A 23,605-nucleotide genomic window follows, 5' to 3' on the forward strand; every position below is an offset into this window, starting at 1 on the left:
GGTCTCTCTCTGTGTTGTCTTTGCATTATTTTAGTCCTCTTTCCTTTTTCTCTCTTCACACCTGTTTGAAAGCAAGGTGTGCTCTCAGAGACAAGTGAGAACACGGGAAGCCTTTTATCTGTTTATTCTCCACTTTTTTCACTTTGTGCCTTCTTATCTTCTCCTCCCACACTGCTTCACCAGTGCCAAGCATGCATAAATGCATCCGTGCGCTCATTCAGCACGTCAAGTTTAAGACATTCTACGCATTCTTGACAAGGTTATATAAACCAGGCCAAGGGTTTGCTCCCACTGACACCCTCGCTCATTCTCCAACTCTAAGTGTACTTTAACACTTCAAAAACACATGAAGCTGTGTGTTGTGTGTTTTTAGGTGGGCCATTTGCACTCAAAGATACAAGAGCATGCCTGTCTGAGAATACACACACACACACGCTACATTTAGCTTTCAGACAAAGGGATCCCATTTTGAACGATGCAACCTTTAGCTAACACTGCTTTAAGTACTCACATGCCCACACACACTCAGTGTCAAAATGGCAGCAGATCAAACTGGAGGCTGTGGACTCAAAATCCTCATAAGTACGAGCACTCGAGGCTCTGGCTGGCAGCAGCATGAAGTCGAGTGTCAGTCACCTTGACCTCCGCAGTCAGCTGTTGTGCTGTTGACATTAACAACTGGCACATTTCACAGAGTTTTCCATCATAAAACACAGCTTACAGGTTCAAATGGTATTTTTTATGTGTGTACAAGAGTGAGGGAAATAATCAATTTATGCTTGAGTGTGAACTGATTCGACAGTTCCAGTGGATTATAAATTTCAACACATCTTATAAAGAAAATCTATTATTAGAAAAGGCCTTTAATGCTTTCTTATTCATTGTTTTATTAGGGAGATATGTGCATATTAATGCAGCGGTCAACTTAAACTCCTGTAAGTATGAAAACAGAAGATATGGTACAGTACTGTGCAAAAATCTTGAGCCATCCCTCATTTCTTCATATTTTGCCAGGAAAATAGATGAAGTGATTTATTGAAATTTGAGCAAACTTGAAACTCAATATTTAGTATGACCACCTTTATTCTTTAGCACAGCCTGAACTCTCTTAGGCAGCTTTCTTGTCAGTTCTTTAAGCAGTCTGCAGGAACAGTTCTCCAGGTTTCTTGAAGGAAAATCAAAGCCCTTATTTGGATGTTGGCTGCCTTTTGTTCCGTTCTCTGTAAAGATGGTCCGACACTGCTTCAATAATATTGAGGTCCGGGCTCTGTGGAGGTCAGTCCATAACTGATAGCTTTCCATTGTGTGTTTTTCTATCCAGGTATGCTTTTACTGTACTGGCTGTGTGTTTGGGATCATGGTCATGCTGAAAGATGAAGCCATTGCCAATGAGAGGCTTTCCGGGTGGTATTGCATGGTGCTTTTCTGTGGTCATAATTCCATCAGTTTTAACCTCCACCGCGTGTTACAGATGGCTGTAGACACTCACTGTTGTACCTCTCTCCTGAATTTCTTTGTACATGCTGACAGCGACAAATTTAGATGCATCACTACATAAGCCCTGATGCTGCTGATTATCAGTCCAGTTGTGTAATCTGGCATACCTCAGCCTTTCTTTGTGTTTCCCTTACTTAAGAATGGCATCTTGACAGCTACTTCCCACTGAGACCATTTCTGATGAGGTTTCAAAGAACAGCAAATGGTGCCAGATGCATCTCTCAGGTCCCGTGTCAGGTCTTTGCTGGACTTAAGAACATGACTGTCAGATACTGTTCATCTTCTTTTGTCCTCTATTTTTCCAGTTTCCTCAATGTTTTAAGGACACACTGCACACCATGCTGAGTTACATCCAATTTTAGGGAATCACCTTGGTACAAAAATACTATTTTATGCTGTCAAACTGTTATTTTTGGCATGTTTTGAAGATTCAACATAATAATGACATAATAACAAAGTGCCTAGAGGTGCAATTTAAAATGAGTTCTTTGCTGAGTTGTCTTTTATGTGTAGACACAGCACTGGTTAATCCCTTGAGTTGAGTTAGGTAGGTTTTTATGCCTGAATGAGTCATAGGTCAGTGTTAAGTGGCAATGTCCAAAGAAAAACTCTGAAAGACCTTCAGAGAGCCTGGAGAACTACTGCTCAAGACCCCTTTTTAAAAAATTCAAAGAAAGTCTGGCTCCTTGGAAGCAAAATATAAATAAGAGTTGAATGGTGTTCTTTATTAATAAATATTTAATAAATGTGTTTATAATAAATGTGGAACAGACACAACTTTAGAATCACAATCCTAATATTGTGTGGGATTCCCTCGTGCCACGAAAATAGCTCTGACCCACTGAGGCGTGGGCTCCATGAGACTTCTGAAGGTGTCCTGTGGTATCAGGCACCAAATGTTAGCAGCAGATCCTTTAAGTTCTGTACAATGCAAAACAAATCTGATTTGTTCTTCCAGCACATCACACTGATGGAGGCTATGCAGCACCTTGAGCTCTTTCACATATTCCTCAAATACTTTGTTAAGAATTTTTTGTAGAGATGCAGGGTGCATTATCCTGCTGAATGAGGCCATCGTCATCAGACAAAAACTGCTGCCATGAAGGGATTACTGAGATTATTGTTAGGTAGGTCAAGAATGAACTTCCATGCTTGAGTTGCCATAATTGCCATAAAACTCAGACACAGTAGAAAAATCTTTCAACGAGTGGTTTCACATTTGGAGAAAATATTTTCTACTCTTACTTGCCAGGAGGATTGATACCACTCTCCCTGCTGCTCTTTGTAAGATAAATAAAAACCCCATAAGAAGCTATGTAAGGCCAGGTTAGGATAAATACTGGGAAAGAGAGAAAAAAAAACAAAAAAAAAAACAACCTAAATCTGTCCAAAGTGAGACAAATCTGCCCATCAGCACCCCTAAAGCCCACAAATCAACACACTTGAACTCCTTATTACAGTGTGTACAAATATTTATCCTTAATTGTTTCTGTCACAGGTGACTATGGCTGTACTGTTTCCTCCTGTTTAGTCTTTATGCTAAACTAAACATACCGGCTTCTAGCTATATCCTCATATTGCTATTGTCCAAGCACGAGAGTAGTGTAGATGACCTTTCTGTCTGTGTGTGTGTGTGTGTGTGTGTGTGTGTGTGTGTGTGTGTGTGTGTGTGTGTGTGTGTGTGTGTGTGTGTGCGCGCGCGTGTGTGAGACTGCCGGTTTTGCTGGCCACTTCCTCTATAAACAAAAGTAAATGATAGTGCTGGGTTAAGCCAACAACAAACAAGAGACCGCTGCCTTTCAGATGAACTTTTGAACCAAAGGGAACCACATACCAAGCTGAAATTGATGCTTAACCCCAAACCAGTTACTGCTCTTTGACTTTGTTCTGGACAAAATGAGCAGAACAATAAAAAAGGATTGAGTTGAGGTTTTCTTTCTTTTTTAATATTGGTGACTTCTAAGCTAAAAATAATAGAGATCACAATGACTGTCTCTCCATAAAACGAACTCTGATGTGGCCCCAACAGCCTGATAAGTGCCAGATGTTCATACTCTTAATTTATACCACATCACACGTTGTGTACACACCCCCTTTCAGTGAACCTGTAATCATAAGCTGCACTTTGCATTCAGAGCTGACAAAACAATGACCCAAAAGTTCACTTGCTCAGCTCTTCTTAAGCTTTCGACTTGAATTTCATGGAGATTACTTTCCATTATCTACATCTGCAGTTCCCTGACAGCTTTGATGGTGGTGGTATGATATTGCAGAAAGTATTTGGTCAACTCATTTTAACACTTTTATAAAGTTTCAACAATTTTACCTTAAGCATTTTATTTTGGGCTAAAGTTTTTCTGACCATATTAAAGAAACAGTGTATTAATATGATTTTTTTTTGTTATTGTTATCTTCACGTATGTGCTGACAAATCTAAGCCTGTTTCTTTAACAGCAGCTGCAGCATTTTGCAGCTTGAGCCTGAAAACTCGTAGATCTGAGCGTGACTAATGGAACAGTGATCATTTTATTTATATGATTGCAGATTGTTAATAAAAATCAGCCACCCTTGTGTCTTCTTGTCTCCCTGCAGCCTGTCCTGTGGGCTACTTCAAGTCCATTTCGGGCTCTATTCCCTGCACTGTGTGTCCATCCAACAGCAGAACCAGCCAGGAGGGATCGAGTGTGTGTGAATGCCGCAGCGGCTTTTACCGGGCAGGCAGCGATGCCAACTCTTCTGCCTGCACAAGTGAGCTTTGTCTGTTTGTTTGTTTACGCCTGGCTCTCTGTGAGGTGTTCAAGGGGCCTCACTGGAGTCATTTGTCATTTGCTCGGACTGTGAGAACCGAGATACACATTCAGTGACCAAAATCCTTTTTCTTTAAGGGATAATTTAATCTTTAAATTGCACCAACAGAAAAACCTGTTAAGCATTAGGTTTCTTTGCTCGTTTATCTTAAATTGCCTCACCCCAAAACTATTTTATAAAGTTCTTTCCATTACTTTTTCTTGGATAAATGTCTTTGCCAGCCTGCAGCTTCTTTCATATATTAAATTTTTCAGCAGATGCTTCCATCTAAGTTTCTACCATTTACATTATGTATGTCAAACTCCTCCCATTCTTTCCATGTCTGTTTTCTCCTCAGCTCCTCCATCTGCTCCAATCTCTCTGACCTGGGAGTACGAAAGTGGCGACGGTGGAGTTTCCTTAAGGTGGCGCCCTCCAGTGGATATGGGGGGCCGCGGTGAGGTGTGGTACGGGGTGGTGTGTCGCATCTGTCCGTCACCAACTTTCACCAACCCGTCCTCATGCTCTTGGTGTGGGGAGGGCGTCACCTTCAGCCCCTCCCAGACCAACCTGAAACAAACCAAGGTCACTCTCAACAACCTGCTGACCAGAGTCACATATCTCATACAGGTGCTGTGGACAAAAGCAAAAAAAATTCTCTAAAAGTGTCACTGAGAGTTGGATTTATACTATTAACTGTTTTGAAGTGCTCTCCTGGGATTCTTCACGGATTGTTGAAGCATTTCCTGGACCCACAGATGAGACGGCTCTGCTATGCTGTATTATTATTATAAGTGCTGCATCAGCAAATACACACTAACATTTATTATTTAGCTTGGCATAGCTTGACTAAAGCATTGCTTATTCCTTATTCATAATGGACAAATATTTCCCATTTTCTAGTGTTTGCTGACCCGTCACAGCGGACGCTGCACGTGTCCGTCTTTGCATCTCAAACGTTGAAGCATGTCATAAATATAAATAGGAAAAAAGGCTTTGAAATTCACATCCGTGTGTTCTTGGTATTGACAGGTGCAAGCCATGAATGAAGTGTTGGCTTTGAGTCCTTTTCCAGCTCGATACTCAAGCATCAATTTCACTACGAGCCAGTCAGGTGAGAACAGGACAGTGAGGATGAAAAAGATGAGATGAAAGAGGAAGAGATGCTCTGATGATGATGATGTTTGTGTAGATACTGTGTGTGTGTGTGCGTGCGTGCGTGCATGGATGGGGTTTCGCTCTCTCTCTCTCTCTCTTTTGGTCTCTCTCTGCTCCATGTTTTCTGCTCCTGCTCTCTGAACGGGAGGTTTGCTCGAGGTTACAAAACCTTGTCAGATCCCATTATGGTCACTGTGGAAGAAGAAAGGGACAAATGAGAGATGGGGAGACAAAGAGACAGACAGAAAGAAAGATGAAAGCAGATGAGTGGGCAGAGGAGAGGAGAATGGGGCATTGTGCACACCAAGTACACCATTATACAATTTTCTACGGAACCGATCAAGATTGACCAGAAAGTTCAATGAGCCTACATTATCTAAAATCTTCTTGTGTGTGCTCTCAGAGTTTATTGATCAAATGAATGGAAAGCCAGAAAATTCCCTTTAACCGTTCGCAGCTCAGTGACTGCAACTAGATCCTGCATGGTGCTCCATAAAAACTCCTACTTCACTTTTACACTTGACTGAATTCCCTCTACATGTTTTGTAACACTGCCCTCGTGTGGGCACTGTCACTTAAGCGCAGCTCTTCTGTTTTAATGTGCTGATGCGTCATCTCTTGTCACCCACAGTACCCAGTACAGTTCCTATGATGCACCAGCTGAGCCGGGCCCCAGACTCCATTACTCTGTCATGGCCTCAGCCAGACAGGCCTAATGGAGACATCCTGGAGTATCAGCTCAGATACTATGACAAGGTATGTTCAGTGAAGCCACACATACTCGGCAAAAAGTTTTGACATCATCATTTCAATTTGATGCGAAAACTGTACTGTGATTATGAGGGGCTGTTGTTTTTTAATAGTGGCCCAGTCAGATCCTCTTTCAGAAACCAAGAAATACTGATCACTGTGGCTAAAAATATGAAAATGTCTATGTATTTAATTTTAACACAACTTAATTGGTCATGAGATGGTTGTGATGAGACAGGCACAGCATCAACGCTATGTACACCAACTAGTTTTTTAAAATTATTATGTATATTTACACTCAACAAATATTTTACTAGGTACACCTAATTAGCCAATCACATGGCACCAGTTCAAAGCATTTAGGTATGCAGATATAGCCAAGATGATCTGCTGAAGTTCAAAGTGAGCATCTGAATAGAGAAGAAAGGTGATTTCAGTGACTTTGAACGTGACATGGCTGTTGGTGACAGATGGGCTGGTCCGAATATTTCGAAACTGATGATATACTGAGAATTTTCCTACACTACCATCGCTAGAGTTTACAGAGAATGATCCGAAAAAGAGAAAATATCCAGTGAGCTGGGTGAAAATGCCCCGTTGATGCCCGAGGTCAGAGGAAGCTGGTCAGACTGCTTGGAGCTGTTGGGAAGGCAACATTAACTCAAATAACCACTCATTACAACCAAAAAGAAGAGCATCTCTGACTGCATGTCAAACCTTGAAGCTGATGGGCTACAGCAGCAGAAGACCACAATGGGTGCGAGCTGGACCATCAGCTAAGAACAGAAAAGCCTATAATTCACACCTTTGGGATGTGGTGTAACAGGTGATTTAAATTATGTGAAGCTGACAAATCTGCAGCAACTGTGTGACGTTATCATGTCAATATGGACCAAAATCTCAGAGGAATGTTTCCAGCACCTTGTTGAATCTATTCCATGAAGAATTAACACAGTTCTGGAGGCAAAAGGGAGTCCAACCTGGTACCAGCAAGGTGTACCCAATAAAATGGCCAGTGAGTATAGATATTAAGTAAATTCCTGTCTCATCTTGTACTGCATGGTGAGCTTACACGGGCCTCTGGACTTTCACTGTGCGTTCCCTTCCCTGTTTGTTTTGTTTTAATTGATAAAAAATAAAATATACAAACATTTACTAGAAAGAACATGAATATCTAAACTCAACTAAGTTCAACTTACATTATGGAATTATTTTTCAAACATAATACAACATGTAAAACGGGTGTTCAGACAACAATTACTACCATTAAAAGGCTCACTGGGTTTAGAGATACACAAAAGTACACTTTACTGAGTCACAACTGTACACAAAATGAACAGATTCAAAACAACAGTCCCTTAATGTCATCCTTCTCTGTTCCTCAGGGTTCAGATGTGGACAGTGCATTGACTGTGTACAGCGAGACTAACACAGTGACTGTCAAGTCTCTGATTCCCGGTTCCATCTACGCCTTCCAGATCAGAGCTCGAAATGAGCGAGGCTACGGCCCCTACAGCAACACCATCTACTTTACGACGCTGCCTCTGGGTAAAGGACTCACTCGCTTATTTCTTTATAATTTTTATTTTATTTTAAATAACAGAAAATGTACAAAAGGACTTGGCATAAACATTAAAACAGGTGTACTTGCTGTTGGTTGAGAGGTAGTGTTGTGTGGGTGTGCATAACTACTTGGTACAGAAGCAAGCACTTACACAGGAAAAAAAAAAAAAAAGCTGGCACAGCTTTCATTTACTGTAATTGCAGTTACATTCATCCCAGTAAAAGTGCATTACTGTAAGTAATACAAAACTTAATTAGTGGCATTAATGGCCTTATCACTTAAGAAAAAATGAGTAAGAGTGATAAACTAGGGAACAAGGAATAAATTGTGAATTTTTATGACCTAAAAGTGGGTTGAAAAGAGGTGCAGAAATACAAAGAGGCCAATAAACATCTCAACAGCCATGGACCACATGAGGGTAGACTGGTGGGCACTGAAATGAAGACTGGGGGGAGGATGGGACTGTGTCTACAAATGAGGGTAATTAGGAGAAGTGGACACAGCAGGGTAACAAGATGCAGCTGATAATAATCAGAGACAATGAGACAGGAGGGGAAATAAACTAAACATAGGAGAACTGACACAGGAGGATGAGAAAGAAAACACTGAGGAAACAAAGTAAACTCTAAAACTAAGACTGAATAATAACAAGAACTGAAGGCTCCAAAAATGCTTAAGAATAAATAAAGATCACTAAACAAAACTCTGAACGCCTAACAAACCAAAGATTTATCCTCAACAGTTAAAAAACCCACAACCAGAACTGGGATCATGACACTAGAAGACTAAAGTTACACTATGTGGACAAAAGTACTGGGCCACCTGCACATTACACCTACAGGAGCTGCTCAGCTATGGAAACACATGCCGTGAACCAGTTTTTGTGCTGATGTTAATGTCAGACGAGATCTGAAACTCAGCAGTTATTGAGTCAGCAGAGAGATGTGTCACACCACTCACTCTGTAACTTTACATGGTCAGCCACTTCCTGGCTGGCTGCAGTTTCTGAATGCTTCCACTTTGCAGTAATACCACTTACAGTTGTTCGTGGAATAGCTCGAAGGAAGAAATTTTACAAACTGATTTATTGCAACGTTTGCATCCTATTACAGCGAGTAAGTTTATTTATATAGCACATTTAAAGATAAAATCACAAGGCGCTCCACATCAAATAAAAACTAAAAACTAGACATTAAGACAAAATAATATAAAATGAATTGCTACGCAAATGTCAGATTAAAAAGATGAATCTTCGGCTGCTCTTTGAATGAGTCCACTGAGCTCACAGACTGGGTGGGCAGTGAGTTCCAAAGAGAGGGGGCCCCCAGTTGCAAAGGCTCTGTTACCTTTAGTTTTTAGTCTAGATTTAGGGATGGAAACCCTGACGAGAAGACCTGAGAGTCCTACTGGTGATATATGGCTGCAAACATTTACTGATGTCAGTAGGTACTTTGCCATGCAAAGCCCCAAAGGTGAAAAACAGAACTTTGAATTGAATTCGATTAGCGCAGTGAGATCAGTAGAGGTGTGACATGAGAATGTTCGGAGGATCTGGTATGGAGCCTAGCAGTGGCATTCTGTACAAGCTGTAGACAGAACTGTACAGAGGCAGGTAAAGAGTGAATTACAATAATCCAGGCGAGATTAAATTAAAACATGAATAACAATCTTCTTCTCAAACTGAGAAATAATAGGACAAAGTTTACAAATATTTCTCATTTGATGATAACAAGTACAAACCAGAGCCTTAACATGCAAATCCAATTCAATTGCTCATATGCCTACCTAATGCTTCAGTATCTGGATCGATACTTGGTGATTGTCATAGGCTGAGCTTAAATACAGCACCACTAGAACTGCAGACTCTCCTGAATCCCTGAACATCAGCAAATCATTTGAGACTCTGAGGAGAAATTCAGTAGAGTGGCCTCTACGGAAGCCAGACTGAAACATATCGAGGAGGTTAAATTCCTCAGGAGAGTCTAACAGCTGCTGTGCAACCACTTTTTCTAAGACTTTCACCACTAAACAGAGTTTTGAGATGGGCTAGAACTGCTAAAAGCTGATGGATCTAGATTATGTTTTTTCAGCAGAGAGTGAATAGCAGTATTATCTTGGAACTGCCATGAAATCAATGAGGAGTTAATGATCGATAGTACAGATGAGCCAACAGCATGAAAGGCAGCCTTAAAAAGTGGTGGTGGCATGACAACCAAGGACCATGAAGTAGAATTCATGCTATCAACCAGAAAGATGACTAAGCGATGCTGGTGTGAAGCTACTGAGAATTTTGTGCTCAGTCTGAGGCAGAATGGGTGGAGCCTGACGATAAAATATTATTTCATACATCTGCAGCATTTTTTATAAAAAACTTGAGAAATGTTTCACAATCATGATCATCATCAACTGGTTGAGTGAGGCAATTTTGCTTACAGTATCAAATTTGGGATTGCACCTACTGTTAAAAGCCAGCTTTATAAAACAGGCAGCTCTGGCCTCTTTGAACATGTCAAGAGTAATTAAGAGGTCTTTTACAGCACCAAGCTAAGAATTTAGTGAGCTCTTTCACAGATGTTTCTGAAGACAAAACACCTGAAGATTAAAAAAAAGATTAACAGGTGGGGTCCAATACATTTGTCAGTATAGTTTATGTTAAACACCTCGGAATGAAGACAGTAAACACATCTCTATAGTTATTTGGGCATTTTTATTAATAATTAAAAAAAAAAAAAAAAGGTTTCTGTCTCAGTGTACAATATCAATACTGCTTCATTCAGAGATTATCTTGCAACTTTCATACAGAACAGATGCTGCTGTAACTGAAGATAAAATGATCTGTGTATCCAATAAAAGTACGTTTAAATTAAAAGGTTTTAGCTGCAGCTACAAAAGGTTTTAGTTACATAATTAGTTTTTTCAGATCCAAAAACAGCTGAAGACTGAGATTATGCGGCTGATGATGCATGACAGCTGAAGGTGCTTCATTTTCTCTCCCACAGAGGAGCATTCACAACAAATCCAGACACGCCTTCCTCTGCTGGTGGGCTCGGTGATGGGTGGGGCAGCATTTCTCCTTGTTGTGGCAGCCATTGTGGTTGTGGTGGTATTTCGCAGGTTGGTTGTTGCTTTAAATGCAATCACAGATGTATGCAAATATGTTTTAATCTAGGGTGAATTTACATTGTCTGCTTTTACACGGCAGTAAGAGGAGGGAGAGCCCGTACAGTGACAGACTCCAGAGGTACATCAGTAACAGAGGTGAGCATGGTTAAATTTATTTTACTGTTATTTATTAATGGTAACTATTATAAAATTAAAGGTTTATTTTATGGTGAGATATTTTCATTGTTATTTTAATGAAAAAGAGAAAATGGCTCAGAAATTTTCTGATTAAATGAGTAATGCTAATATTTATTCCCATCGATGTACAGAATAAAGTTCCTCAGCTTTGCATTATAAAAGATCATTCTTACCTTGAATTTGGGATCACTTGTCAAAAGTAAAGGACTTAAAATTCAGAATTTGTTTTCTGATTCCAGGTGGAGTCAAGTATTATGTTGACCCATCCACTTATGAGGACCCCAGCGAGGCAGTGAAAGAATTTGCCCGTGAGATCGATCCCACTCACCTCAAGATTGAGGAGGTGATTGGTGCAGGTATATCTGATGGTCTCCTTTCTTTTAAATCTTGCTGACATTACGCGCTGACTGTTAGTGTAATCTATTCCATGTCTTCTCCACTACAGCCCAGTTTGGTGAGGTTTCCCGTGGCCGTTACCGTCCTCTGGGTCGCAGGGAAGTGCTGGTAGCAGTGAAGACTCTGCGCTGGGGGGCATCAGAAAGAGAAAGGGGGATGTTCCTCAGTGAAGCAGGGGTCCTGGGACAGTTTGACCATCCCAATGTGCTGAAACTAGAGGGCGTCATTACCCGTACCCCTCCAGAGAGGATTATCACTGAGTTCATGGAGAATGGGCCCCTGGATGCCTTCCTCAGGGTCAGAAAACTACAAACTGTCAGAATTCCTGCACGTTACACCACATTAGAAACTAAAAAATGCATTTTGTTTCCTCCATCCTGCCTCTTAATTCCTTCAGGAGAACGAAGGCCAGTTCAGTGTCCTCCAGCTTGTTGGGATGCTCAGGGGAGTTGGAGCAGGGATGCGTTACCTCTCAGAGAGAAACTTTGTTCACAGAGACCTGGCAGCTAGGAATGTATTGGTCAACTCCAACCTGGTCTGTAAAGTGTCTGACTTTGGCCTCTCCAGACTCATGAGGGGCCTGGACCACAACATACCAACCTATACTGCCTCACTGGTAGGTTCCAGGGTATGGAGCTCCTTTAGTTTGGTTTCTGTCATCACTCATTCATTTTATGTCCTTGTGTTTTCATCTATCAGGGCAGTAAGATTCCTGTGAGATGGACGGCACCTGAAGCATTTCAGCATCGCAAGTTCAGCTCAGCCAGTGATGTCTGGAGCTTTGGCATACTGATGTGGGAAGTTATGTCCTATGGAGAGCGTCCGTACTGGGATATGAGCAATCAAGAAGTGAGTATGACAAAAAATGTTGCCTGAATTTTTTAAGAAGCAAATGCACAGTCCTTTTCTAAAGTGCAAGTATCTTTAATGCAGTGTAATAATATACAATTAACTAGAATTACTGCCTTGCTGTATGCCTCCGCTAACCTGTCAGGTTGCAACTCAGATCTGACTTTTTAAAAACTCTTATAATACATAATTAAATAAATCTAATAGACAGATACATCAGTGTGTAGGTGTGAATGTGAATGGCTGTCATCGACTTCTTGTCAGTTCATCTTTGAGTCCAAGTGAACATTTGGGCCACATGTAATAAAATTCCTTACGGTTCTTACTGAGATGTCACGCTCACAAGAATGAGATGCTCATGAAATCAGGAAATGGGATCACAGTGACCTAATCAGGTCATCTTTTAGTCCAGATGAGCATTTTGCCAAGCCTGTGGATTGGGGGGTTAAGGATCTTCCTTTAGCCAGTGTTATTAAAAAAAACAAAAAAAAACTAAATTTTGCATTTAGTGTCACTTTAACTGCAAATGTTAAGAGATAAAAAAAAATAATTACATTTTAACACTGAAAACGTAAAAATATGTTATTTTATTGTTGAATTGTGTAAATATTGAAGTCTGAAATAGGAAAATGAGTCAAATAACAGTCAAGTAACAATGAAATAAAATTGATACTGGCAAGGCACACATGCAGAAAATACTGAATGTGCAACAAAGGCATTACTTTTCTGCAGTAATATTTCTGTTAGGGTATATTATATTTGTAGCCCGGATGGAAAAATGGGGATTAAATAAGCTTAATTCCTTTGGTCATAAAAGCAAAGTTAACAGGAGTGTAATGTACTTTGCATATAATGTGTATTGTGTAATGGAAGAGGAATAATGTTATGTAAATATAATGTTTTCTTACAAAGTTGCTGAATGTAACAGAGCTAACACTCTTAGTTCGTATTTTCTGAGTGGTCAGTGAAGGTGGTCTGTGCATGTCTACCTGTTGTATTTGGCTGGGTGTGTGAGAGAGGAAGGAGAGGAGAAGAGAGAGAAACGGAGAACGGACGCAGCAGTGTTGGCTCGGAGCGCGCTAGCACACGATAAACTAACAAAAGAGAACTGACTAGTAAATACTATCCAGTGACTGTTAGTAGGAGGCGTTGGGAAACCGCCTGCCCGACAGCTGTGCAGCCGCAGACGACGGTGATTCAGAGCGAGGCATCAGCATCGGCGGCTAGCAGCTAACGGCTAGCAGGAGCTCGTCGCGGTGACGAGCGCCATCTTCTTTGCCCTGTCGGTGGCGAGTGGTGAGCGGAAACAGACTGCAGACGAGAACTGGTTGACTGTCGTCCGGAGGGGACGAGAGGGTGAGCTGGTTCGCAACGCGGAACTGTAAGTCAGACGTTTCTGGTGCAGCTATCGGTGAGTGAAGAGGAGTTTCGCCACTGTGCTGCAGCACGCATCAATCAGGCCTGCAACGTTTGTGTGAATGCGAGCGTGTGTGTGGGGCCCATGTATGAGTACTGTTAAGTGACTGTGTATATTTGAATGACGGAGTAGTCAGAATTAACCCTTATAAGCCTAATCCATTCGGACTGATTGGGAAAAGCTAAGGTTGAGTTCAATATTTTTACTGGTATTATAAGAATACAAGTGTTTTAGTGTTTCATTTGTGTCTTACATTTTGCATTTAAAAGTGTGGTTTTAAATGTAAATGTTCAGTTTTGGAGTTAAAGAGTCATCTGAGTCAGTGTTATTTTAAATAGTGTGTGATTTAAGTTTCTTAATAGTCATCACATCATTGTCCACAAGTGAACCTTCGTGGTATCCACTTTGCATCGGACCCACACCCCACCTAGTTTGGTCAATCCTGGGGTTCCCGGTCAGAACACAATATAAAGCGGTGGGGTGCTACATAAAATGGAGGCACCGCTGGGATAAATGCTAATATTAGTCTACCCTTGTTACTGGCTCAGACAACTCTTTAAGTAGAGATAATCTGAAATGAAAATAAGCTATAGGTAAACTCAGAGGAAACCAGTAAGCAGACTCTGTGTAATAGAAGGGAAATTGGTACACCAGAGGGATGGCACAGTTACGGCATTGGTGTAAAGGAGAGGGCATTAACCCTACCCATGCCATTCTGCTCAAAGATGTTCCCGAAGACACCGAGATTGAACGCATAGAAGGAACTCTGCAATCCATTAAAGTTCTTGGACGTGTTAAAGTCAGAGGACGCATGTACGATCCTCAGAGTCAATGTTTGACTGTACTGTGTGAATGCAGAGAGAAAGTAAATCCCAAAGCTATTCCCTTAGACATCCTGCCGGAAGGTAGTAATGCACCATGGAGAATTGTTGGATATTCAGAGGAGGAGGAAGGGTCAGCTGACCAAGTGCTCGCAGAGGACTTGCAGGTGCCACCAACAGAGTTAGGCCCTGTTCCACCACTTCAGGCCTCTACTCCGGAAGCTATCATCAGAGCTGTGGGAGACCTTCTGCAAAGCACAGCCAAGCCGGTAAGTGATAACAGCAACTACAGGAGGCTACGAACCTTCTCAGGGATTGTCCCTACTCCCCCAGGAGAGGAGCCATTGGAGAACTGGATATTGCAAGCTCGTTTGATGATAGAGGAATATGATCGGCCTGACAAAGAAAAGAAAATGAGAATAATGGAAAGTGTAAAAGGTCCTGCTTTGGAGATATTGCAGGCTGTCCGCTTTAATAACCCAGAGGCCACACCCCAAGGGTACGTGGATGTGATTGAGAACACATTTGACACACCAGAGACAGGAGAAGAACTGTACTTCTCATTCAGAATGCTATGCCAGCATCCCGGTGAAAAACTTTCTGAGTTTCTGCGAAGGATGGAAAGATCCCTGAACAAAGTAGTGAAAAAAGGAGGTCTGTCCCCGACTTCCATAGACAAAGCCCGCCTTGATCAACTCATTAAAGGAGCCACAAGGTCTGACATGATGTTATTAAGTTTGCGTTTGAGGGAGCGAAGAGATAATCCACCTACTTTCTTGCAGCTGCTGAATGAGGTGCGCATTGAAGAAGAGTATGAAGCCTCCCGCCGTAGACTTAACCCCACAAAAGATGTGCATGTCAAAAGTGCTACTGTACCCACAGGGGCATATGTCCAGGATCTTAGAGCTGAGCTCCAAGACCTCAAAACCCAAGTCAGTGGGCTCACGGCTGCGTCAGGGGCTCCAGGTGTCCTTTCCCTTGAGTTTCCACCCACGGATGAGGCAGAGCCCAACAGCTTGGAAGAGAACAACAACATTCAAGCTTTAAAGAAAGAAGTGGTGAAACTAAGAAAGCAGATCTCAGTTATGTCTGTTAAACCCAGCAAAGAGCCTGTAGTATCACCACTCCGTAACCAGACTTCTCCCGTGCGCATGCATCAAAGAGCTACGGCACTCAGAGATCCCAGTGACTTTTTCTGTTATCGCTGTGGCGAAGATGGGCACATTTCCACCAAATGTAAATCCCCAGAGAACTACCCAAAAGTGATACAGAAACTCCTTCATGTCCAACGGAAACTGAAAGCAAGCCAGAAAGCTCCTGGTAGTGCAAAAGAACAAACTACCACAAATGTAGGGGTCAACCGGAGCGCTGTGAGTGTACACACAGCTGGTGTCCCAGAAGGACTCGTAGGGCCACCCTCCACTGCCTGTGTGAAGGTGGATGGCATAACCTGCACTGCCCTATTAGACAGCGGGTCTCAGGTAACGATAGTTTTCGACAGTTGGTATTCAAGGTACTTGCCTCATGTGCCTCTCCAACCTGTCACTGGTTTAGATATTTGGGGCCTAAGTGAGTCAGAGACCAGCTACCCCTACCGAGGCTACATCCAAATTGAGTTGGAGTTGCCTGGAAAGACCCAAGGGAACGTGAAGGCTGTCCCAGTTCTTGCTTTAGTGTGCCCAGATCCTCGTTGCTCAGATACCATACCTGTTCTAGTTGGCACCAATGTTCACAAAATTAGACCTCTGTCTTCAAGTCAGAAAGAGGGGAGCCCAAAAACTGTTCGCACCAGCAAGGTGAGCGTTTCGCAGTCTCAGCCCTTACCTACCATTAAGTCCGAGTTGCCTACAGATGATGACTTTCCTGTAGCCGAAGTAAAGTGGACGGGTCCTGGACCACTGGTTATTCCGGCTGGGAAAAACCATATAGCCATCTGTAAAGTCAAAGAAACACACACGATCGGAGACAGTATCCTGATCACAGAACGTGCACCTTCACATGCTCTTCCCCCAAGTGTGTTAGTGCAGCCAACGGTGTTGTTCTCCAAGACCCTTGACAAAGACAAGTTCTTGGTTCTTATGCGCAATGAGTCCCTCAAAGCCACTGCCATTCCAATGGGTACTGTGGTTGCACACTTGCATGTGGTGGATATAGTGACTGACATCCCTGGCACACACACAAGAGCTTCATCTCAGCTGGACCCATCACTGTTCGACTTTGGGGATTCCCCTATACCAGCTGAATGGAAAGAGAGGCTGAAACAGAAACTTGCAGAGAGAAGTAATGTGTTTTCAACCGACGAGTGGGACGTTGGATTGGCTAAAGGAGTGCACCATCATATACGACTAAATGACGACACCCCCTTCAGAGAACGGTCTCGCCGTGTGGCCCCTGCTGATCTGGATGATTTGCGCCGTCACCTTCAAGGACTACTGGCTGCAGGAGTAATAAAGGAATCAAGGAGTTCCTATGCTTCACCCATCGTATTGGCACGAAAGAAAACGGGGAAGTTGCGGATGTGCGTGGACTATCGAACACTGAACCGCAGAACTATTCCTGATCAGTACACCATTCCTCGAATTGACGAGGCCTTGGACTGTTTGTCTGGAAGCAGATGGTTTTCAGTCCTGGATCTGCGCAGCGGGTATTATCAAATCCCAATGGCAGAAGACGACAAGGAAAAAACCGCTTTCATATGCCCTTTGGGATTTTACCAATTCGAAAGGATGCCCCAAGGGATAACAGGAGCCCCAGCAACCTTCCAGAGAGTAATGGAAAAAGCGGTTGGGGACATGCACATGCTTGAGGTCATAGTGTATTTGGATGATTTAATAGTGTTTGGAAAAACCTTAGAAGAACATGAACAAAGACTGTTCAAGGTCCTTGACAGACTGGAAGAGACTGGACTGAAGTTGGCAATAGACAAATGTCAGTTCTGCAGACCTCAAGTGACATATGTGGGACACATAGTGTCTGAAAATGGTATTGCCACCGACCCAAGCAAAGTGGAAGCAGTAACTCGCTGGAAGCAACCCACTGACCTTCCATCACTGCAGTCATTCTTGGGGTTTTGTGGGTACTACCGTCGCTTTATAAAAAACTACTCTATTCAAGTCAGACCACTCACCGAGCTCTGCAAAGGTTACCCACCCACTCAGAGAAAGAAGAAAACTGCTAAAGTCCCAGAAAAGACCTATTACAGTGTAAATCAACCCTTTGGAGATAGGTGGGGTCCTGCTTGCACAGAGGCTTTTCAAAAGATTAAACACTGCCTCACAAATGCACCCGTTCTGGCTTTCGCCGATCCATCCAAGCCCTATGTGTTACACATAGATGCCAGCCTTCATGGTTTGGGCGCAGTACTCAATCAAGAACATCCTGAAGGTTTGCGACCTGTGGCGTTTGCTAGCCGAAAGCTCAGTTCCTCGGAAAAGAACTACCCGGTGCACCAACTTGAATTCCTGGCGTTGAAATGGGCAGTAGTGGACAAGTTTCACGATTACTTGTATGGTGCTCAGTTCACAGTGAGGACCGATAATAATCCCCTCACGTATATTCTGACCACAGCCAAGCTCAATGCCACTGGTCATCGTTGGCTGGCTGCCCTCTCAACTTACGATTTCACTTTACAGTACCGACCTGGAAGCACTAATATTGATGCTGACTCACTGTCACGCAATCCTCTGCCATCGGAGAGCCCCGAGTGGAAAACAATGCCCCTCGACAGTGTCAAAGCCCTCTGCAAGCAAATCTCCTGCAGAAAGTCGGCAGGAGGGAACATGGGATATGCCGAGTCATTAGGGGTTTCCCCTGAGGCACTCCCAGAGTGTTTTGTTTTCCCCACTCGATTGGACCACAGTGCTTTGACCCAGATAAGTAAGGCAGAACTTATTAAAGCGCAAGATAATGATCCAGTGATTGCTCCAGTCAAGAAATCTGTGAATGGAGAATTCCTGTTTGCACCAGACAAGGAGGCCAACTCAGAAGCCGTACTGCTTCAGAGAGAAGCCAATAAGTTGGTGATCCGAGATGATCTGCTTTACAGAAAGGTGCAGAGGCAATCTGGTAATGAGGTATATCAGCTAGTGTTACCAAGGGAGCTGGTTGCCATGGTTCTGAAGTCGCTGCACGATGAGTCCGGTCATCTAGGAGTGGACAAGACTGTTAAACTCATACGGGATCGATTCTACTGGCCCAAAATGTGTGCAGAAGTAGAGCAGTACATAAGAAACTGTGGTAGATGTATCACGCGTAAAGCTCAGCCCCAAAGAGCTGCACCATTAAACCAGATTACCAGTAGCGGACCACTTGATCTGGTATGCATAGACTTTCTGTCCTTGGAACCAGATTCCCAGGGGTATGCCAACATCCTTGTAGTAACCGATCATTTTACCAGATATGCCCAAGCTTTTCCGGCCAAAGATCAACGGGCGTCCACAGTTGCCAAGATTCTCTGTGAGAAATACTTTGTGCACTATGGACTTCCGGCACGGATACATTCTGATCAAGGTCGGGATTTTGAGAGCAAACTCATCCAAGATCTTCTCAAAATGTTCGGGATTCGGAAGTCTAGGACAACGCCCTACCATCCTCAAGGAGATCCACAACCAGAGAGATTTAACCGTACGCTGCTGTCTATGCTCGGAACCCTAGATCCGAAGCAAAAGCAGAAATGGAGTCAGAGTCTCAGTCATTTGGTGCATGCTTACAATTGCACTCAAAACGAAGCAACAGGGTACTCGCCCTACCTGCTCATGTTTGGCAGGGAGGCGCGTCTACCTGTGGACATCTGTTTTGATGCACTGGATGAGGATCAAAAGAGTTTGTCACATCACAAGTACGTGGCTAAGCTGAAAGCTGATCTGCGTCAAGCATACCACCTCGCAACACAAGCATCTGACAAGAGTCATCAGAGAAACAAGAAAGCTCATGATAAACATGTGAAAGAGCAGACTCTGGGAAAAGGAGACCGAGTACTACTGAGAAACTTGGGTGTTACCGGCAAACACAAGTTGAAAAGTAAGTGGCGACCTACACCATATGTCGTGGTGGAGAAATTTCCCAACCTACCAGTCTACAGAGTAAAACCTGAGAAGGGACTGGGGGTAGAAAAGACAGTACACCGCAACCACTTACTACCGATTGGCTATCTAGTGAGACTGCCAAACGACACTGAGCCCGAATCATTTCAGACACCGGTCACAAGATCCCAAAGGAGACTCGCAGCGACCAAACAAACTGTAGATCAGGAAGATGCCATGTTCTCATCAGAGTCTGAATGTGAATATGCAGGCCCATCACGATCATTACATATGGACTGTGAGAAACTTCTGACACGACCAGGTCCGTTGTTGAGAGACCGAGGCCAAGGTCAAGCCCCAAGCGTAGTTCCTCTAGAAGTTTCATCCCCTGAACTGGAGGAGGGTGACTCAACTCCAGAAGCTCTCGACTCCCCAAATCTGCTTCACAACTCTGAGGAAGGTACAGTTACTGACTTAGAGGCAGTAGCAGTGGAGAGGGAGGTGCTACTGGAAGACAGGGACCCTCCAACGGAACGCACAAAGAGAGTCAAGAAGCCAGTTGTCAGACTGAGTTATGATGAACTGGGAAGACCATCTGATCAGCCCTTAACTGTATTGAGCCAGGGAGTGCTGGTTGGAAGCGGCACGTACAGAGATTCACGATGCCACCCCTGCCAGACCCTCTGGTGTCACCCTATGGCCTTATGCCCTTCCTGCGTTAAATTGAATCTCACTAGACAGTGCATGGAGATTCAAATTAGCTAAGCTGTTGGTTTGATGGGGACATCAAAACATTCTAGAAGGGGGAGGGTGTAGCCCGGATGGAAAAATGGGGATTAAATAAGCTTAATTCCTTTGGTCATAAAAGCAAAGTTAACAGGAGTGTAATGTACTTTGCATATAATGTGTATTGTGTAATGGAAGAGGAATAATGTTATGTAAATATAATGTTTTCTTACAAAGTTGCTGAATGTAACAGAGCTAACACTCTTAGTTCGTATTTTCTGAGTGGTCAGTGAAGGTGGTCTGTGCATGTCTACCTGTTGTATTTGGCTGGGTGTGTGAGAGAGGAAGGAGAGGAGAAGAGAGAGAAACGGAGAACGGACGCAGCAGTGTTGGCTCGGAGCGCGCTAGCACACGATAAACTAACAAAAGAGAACTGACTAGTAAATACTATCCAGTGACTGTTAGTAGGAGGCGTTGGGAAACCGCCTGCCCGACAGCTGTGCAGCCGCAGACGACGGTGATTCAGAGCGAGGCATCAGCATCGGCGGCTAGCAGCTAACGGCTAGCAGGAGCTCGTCGCGGTGACGAGCGCCATCTTCTTTGCCCTGTCGGTGGCGAGTGGTGAGCGGAAACAGACTGCAGACGAGAACTGGTTGACTGTCGTCCGGAGGGGACGAGAGGGTGAGCTGGTTCGCAACGCGGAACTGTAAGTCAGACGTTTCTGGTGCAGCTATCGGTGAGTGAAGAGGAGTTTCGCCACTGTGCTGCAGCACGCATCAATCAGGCCTGCAACGTTTGTGTGAATGCGAGCGTGTGTGTGGGGCCCATGTATGAGTACTGTTAAGTGACTGTGTATATTTGAATGACGGAGTAGTCAGAATTAACCCTTATAAGCCTAATCCATTCGGACTGATTGGGAAAAGCTAAGGTTGAGTTCAATATTTTTACTGGTATTATAAGAATACAAGTGTTTTAGTGTTTCATTTGTGTCTTACATTTTGCATTTAAAAGTGTGGTTTTAAATGTAAATGTTCAGTTTTGGAGTTAAAGAGTCATCTGAGTCAGTGTTATTTTAAATAGTGTGTGATTTAAGTTTCTTAATAGTCATCACATCATTGTCCACAAGTGAACCTTCGTGGTATCCACTTTGCATCGGACCCACACCCCACCTAGTTTGGTCAATCCTGGGGTTCCCGGTCAGAACACAATATAAAGCGGTGGGGTGCTACATATTCTATTACCATACTATTAAAACAGCCTTCATATTACATGTTAAATGTACAATATTTGTGTACTTTAAAATAATGAAGGTATTATTACATAAATGTGGACCACCAGTGCTTACATGCACTTCCCTCCCCCTCCTCGTGTTACACAACAGGCATATTTAAATGGTGACAAAATGCCAAACCACTGAAATTTGCATAATTTTCTCTTAGTCATTCTTGCAAGCTCTGAGTTATCAGTGACCTTTTATGGAGGCTAATAATACAAGACTCCATCTGGCCTACTTCTGTCTGATGCCCTCCCCTCTATGTCTGCAGGTGATGAAGGCAGTAGCAGATCAGTACCGTCTCCCGGCCCCCCACAACTGCCCCCCTGCTCTTCACTCTCTAATGCTTCAGTGCTGGCAGGCCGATCGAGCTGATCGGCCAGGTTTCGACTCAGTTCTGTCCTCTCTGGATCGGCTCATCAGGCACCCTGCGTCCCTCAAGGCTGAGCCAACTCGGTGAGATGGCAGTTTCTGGCATGCACTCCTGCAAAGCATATCCAAGGCAGCAGGTGATGCGCAATCTGCTCAGTTATGGATTCTCGTGCTCTCGTTTTGACATTTACAGAAGCTGCTCCCAGCCGCTGCTCAGCCCCACTCCCACAGACTTATCGTCAGTGACGACAGTGAGTGATTGGCTGAAAGCACTGAGGATGGACAGGTATCAGGATGAGTTTGATCGAGCGCAACTAGACACGTTAGACAGAGTCAGCAAACTTACAATGGAGTGAGTATGGATGGTCACAAACTTAATTCACTGGATTTTTGTGTTTTGTTTTGTTTTGTTTTCAGAAGTATATAAAGCATTTTGAAACAGGCATTTTTACTTTAAGATGATAACTACATTTTAGTTATATTATGAATATCATCTAGTATGCTCACCAGATATCCAGGATGTGCAGGCCAGTGGCTTTAAAACCACCTTTAATGCATGAAACCTCAAGTCAAGCTGTCACATACTGGTACTCTGTCTGGACCTGTAGGTGTCACATTGTAACTCACTGAGTATTCCTTTCTCATTTCTCCCATCATCTTAAAACATGCTAGATTACGCTTGTATGTCTTGGACCAGGCATCTTATTAACCTCAAAATTTTCACTTCCTGGTTTCAATCCAATGCAATCTCATTCATAAAGTTTATTTAAAACAACAAATCTGACAAAACTGCTGTGCATCAAAAAGCAGGGTTACATAATGAAATACACAAATGCCCACACACACCAATAGCCAAAATACCTATACAGTAAGTCTCACTCTGGGTTGAAAGCCACTGAATATAAATGAGTTTTATGGGATACTTAAAAAAAAAAAAAGGTGTGGGCCATCCTAACATGGTTAAATAAAAGTTGAATAAAGTGCCATTAACCCTCAAGAGGATCCTGTGGATTGGAATGTTACCTTTGCATGAATGTTTTAAGAACTGAATTGGAGCCAAATTGCTTGTACTGATGATACTTTATTGATCCCACAATGGGGAAATTACAGTTAACAGAACACCCATCCAAGAAGACAAACAGAACAAACATGGGGAGATAGGTGAACTGTGGCCATGCTGCCCCCCTTCTGGAGGCGCTGCCATTAAAAAGACAGAAACAATAGTGAAAACATATAGGGATGAGTGAGGAAAAAAATCATCTCATACTTTGTATACATACTCACATACACAGTATAAGGTTACAAAAACCTCTGCGACAGAGCAGAAACATATAGCATGGGAGCACTAGGGTGGGGAGGGATGGACAGGGGAGCCAGCGGAGGTGAGGGGGTGGGGGGGTGGTCGGGCTTCTGTGGGGCTGACTCAAACTCCCTCCTCAGCTAACAGTTCTGATAAGATGTAGAGTTCACTGATGTAGATCAGTCCAACACAGGTCAGAAGAAGACAGGACGGCGGGGGCGTAGAGCATCTGTTTACAAACATCCTGGAGACAATTTGATAAGCAGCAGTCCAAGGCCACCAGGGAGTCAAATTCCTGATTCTATGACTTGTTTTGGTACAGACTGTACTGATTAAATTGTTGACAGCCTTCAGTCTTACTGGCACCTCTCTGT

At 43.2% G+C, this 23,605-nt stretch overlaps 1 protein-coding gene across 1 annotated transcript in view; it reads left to right on the top strand.

The window, feature by feature from the left end:
* Positions 1 to 23,605, top strand: part of ephb6 (eph receptor B6) — a 55,312-nt gene that overhangs the window by 29,308 nt on the left and 2,399 nt on the right. The window contains exons 6-17 of the mRNA XM_030750641.1: positions 4,090 to 4,245; positions 4,643 to 4,914; positions 5,317 to 5,398; positions 6,074 to 6,198; positions 7,578 to 7,715; positions 11,002 to 11,014; positions 11,296 to 11,412; positions 11,502 to 11,749; positions 11,850 to 12,068; positions 12,152 to 12,301; positions 21,831 to 22,015; positions 22,125 to 22,283. Coding sequence (XP_030606501.1) covers positions 4,090 to 4,245; positions 4,643 to 4,914; positions 5,317 to 5,398; positions 6,074 to 6,198; positions 7,578 to 7,715; positions 11,002 to 11,014; positions 11,296 to 11,412; positions 11,502 to 11,749; positions 11,850 to 12,068; positions 12,152 to 12,301; positions 21,831 to 22,015; positions 22,125 to 22,283 — 1,864 coding nt within the window. The remainder of the gene's footprint in view (positions 1 to 4,089; positions 4,246 to 4,642; positions 4,915 to 5,316; positions 5,399 to 6,073; positions 6,199 to 7,577; positions 7,716 to 11,001; positions 11,015 to 11,295; positions 11,413 to 11,501; positions 11,750 to 11,849; positions 12,069 to 12,151; positions 12,302 to 21,830; positions 22,016 to 22,124; positions 22,284 to 23,605) is intronic.

The sequence above is a fragment of the Archocentrus centrarchus genome, chromosome 16 (genome assembly GCF_007364275.1).
Source record: "Archocentrus centrarchus isolate MPI-CPG fArcCen1 chromosome 16, fArcCen1, whole genome shotgun sequence".
Taxonomy (NCBI): domain Eukaryota; kingdom Metazoa; phylum Chordata; class Actinopteri; order Cichliformes; family Cichlidae; genus Archocentrus; species Archocentrus centrarchus.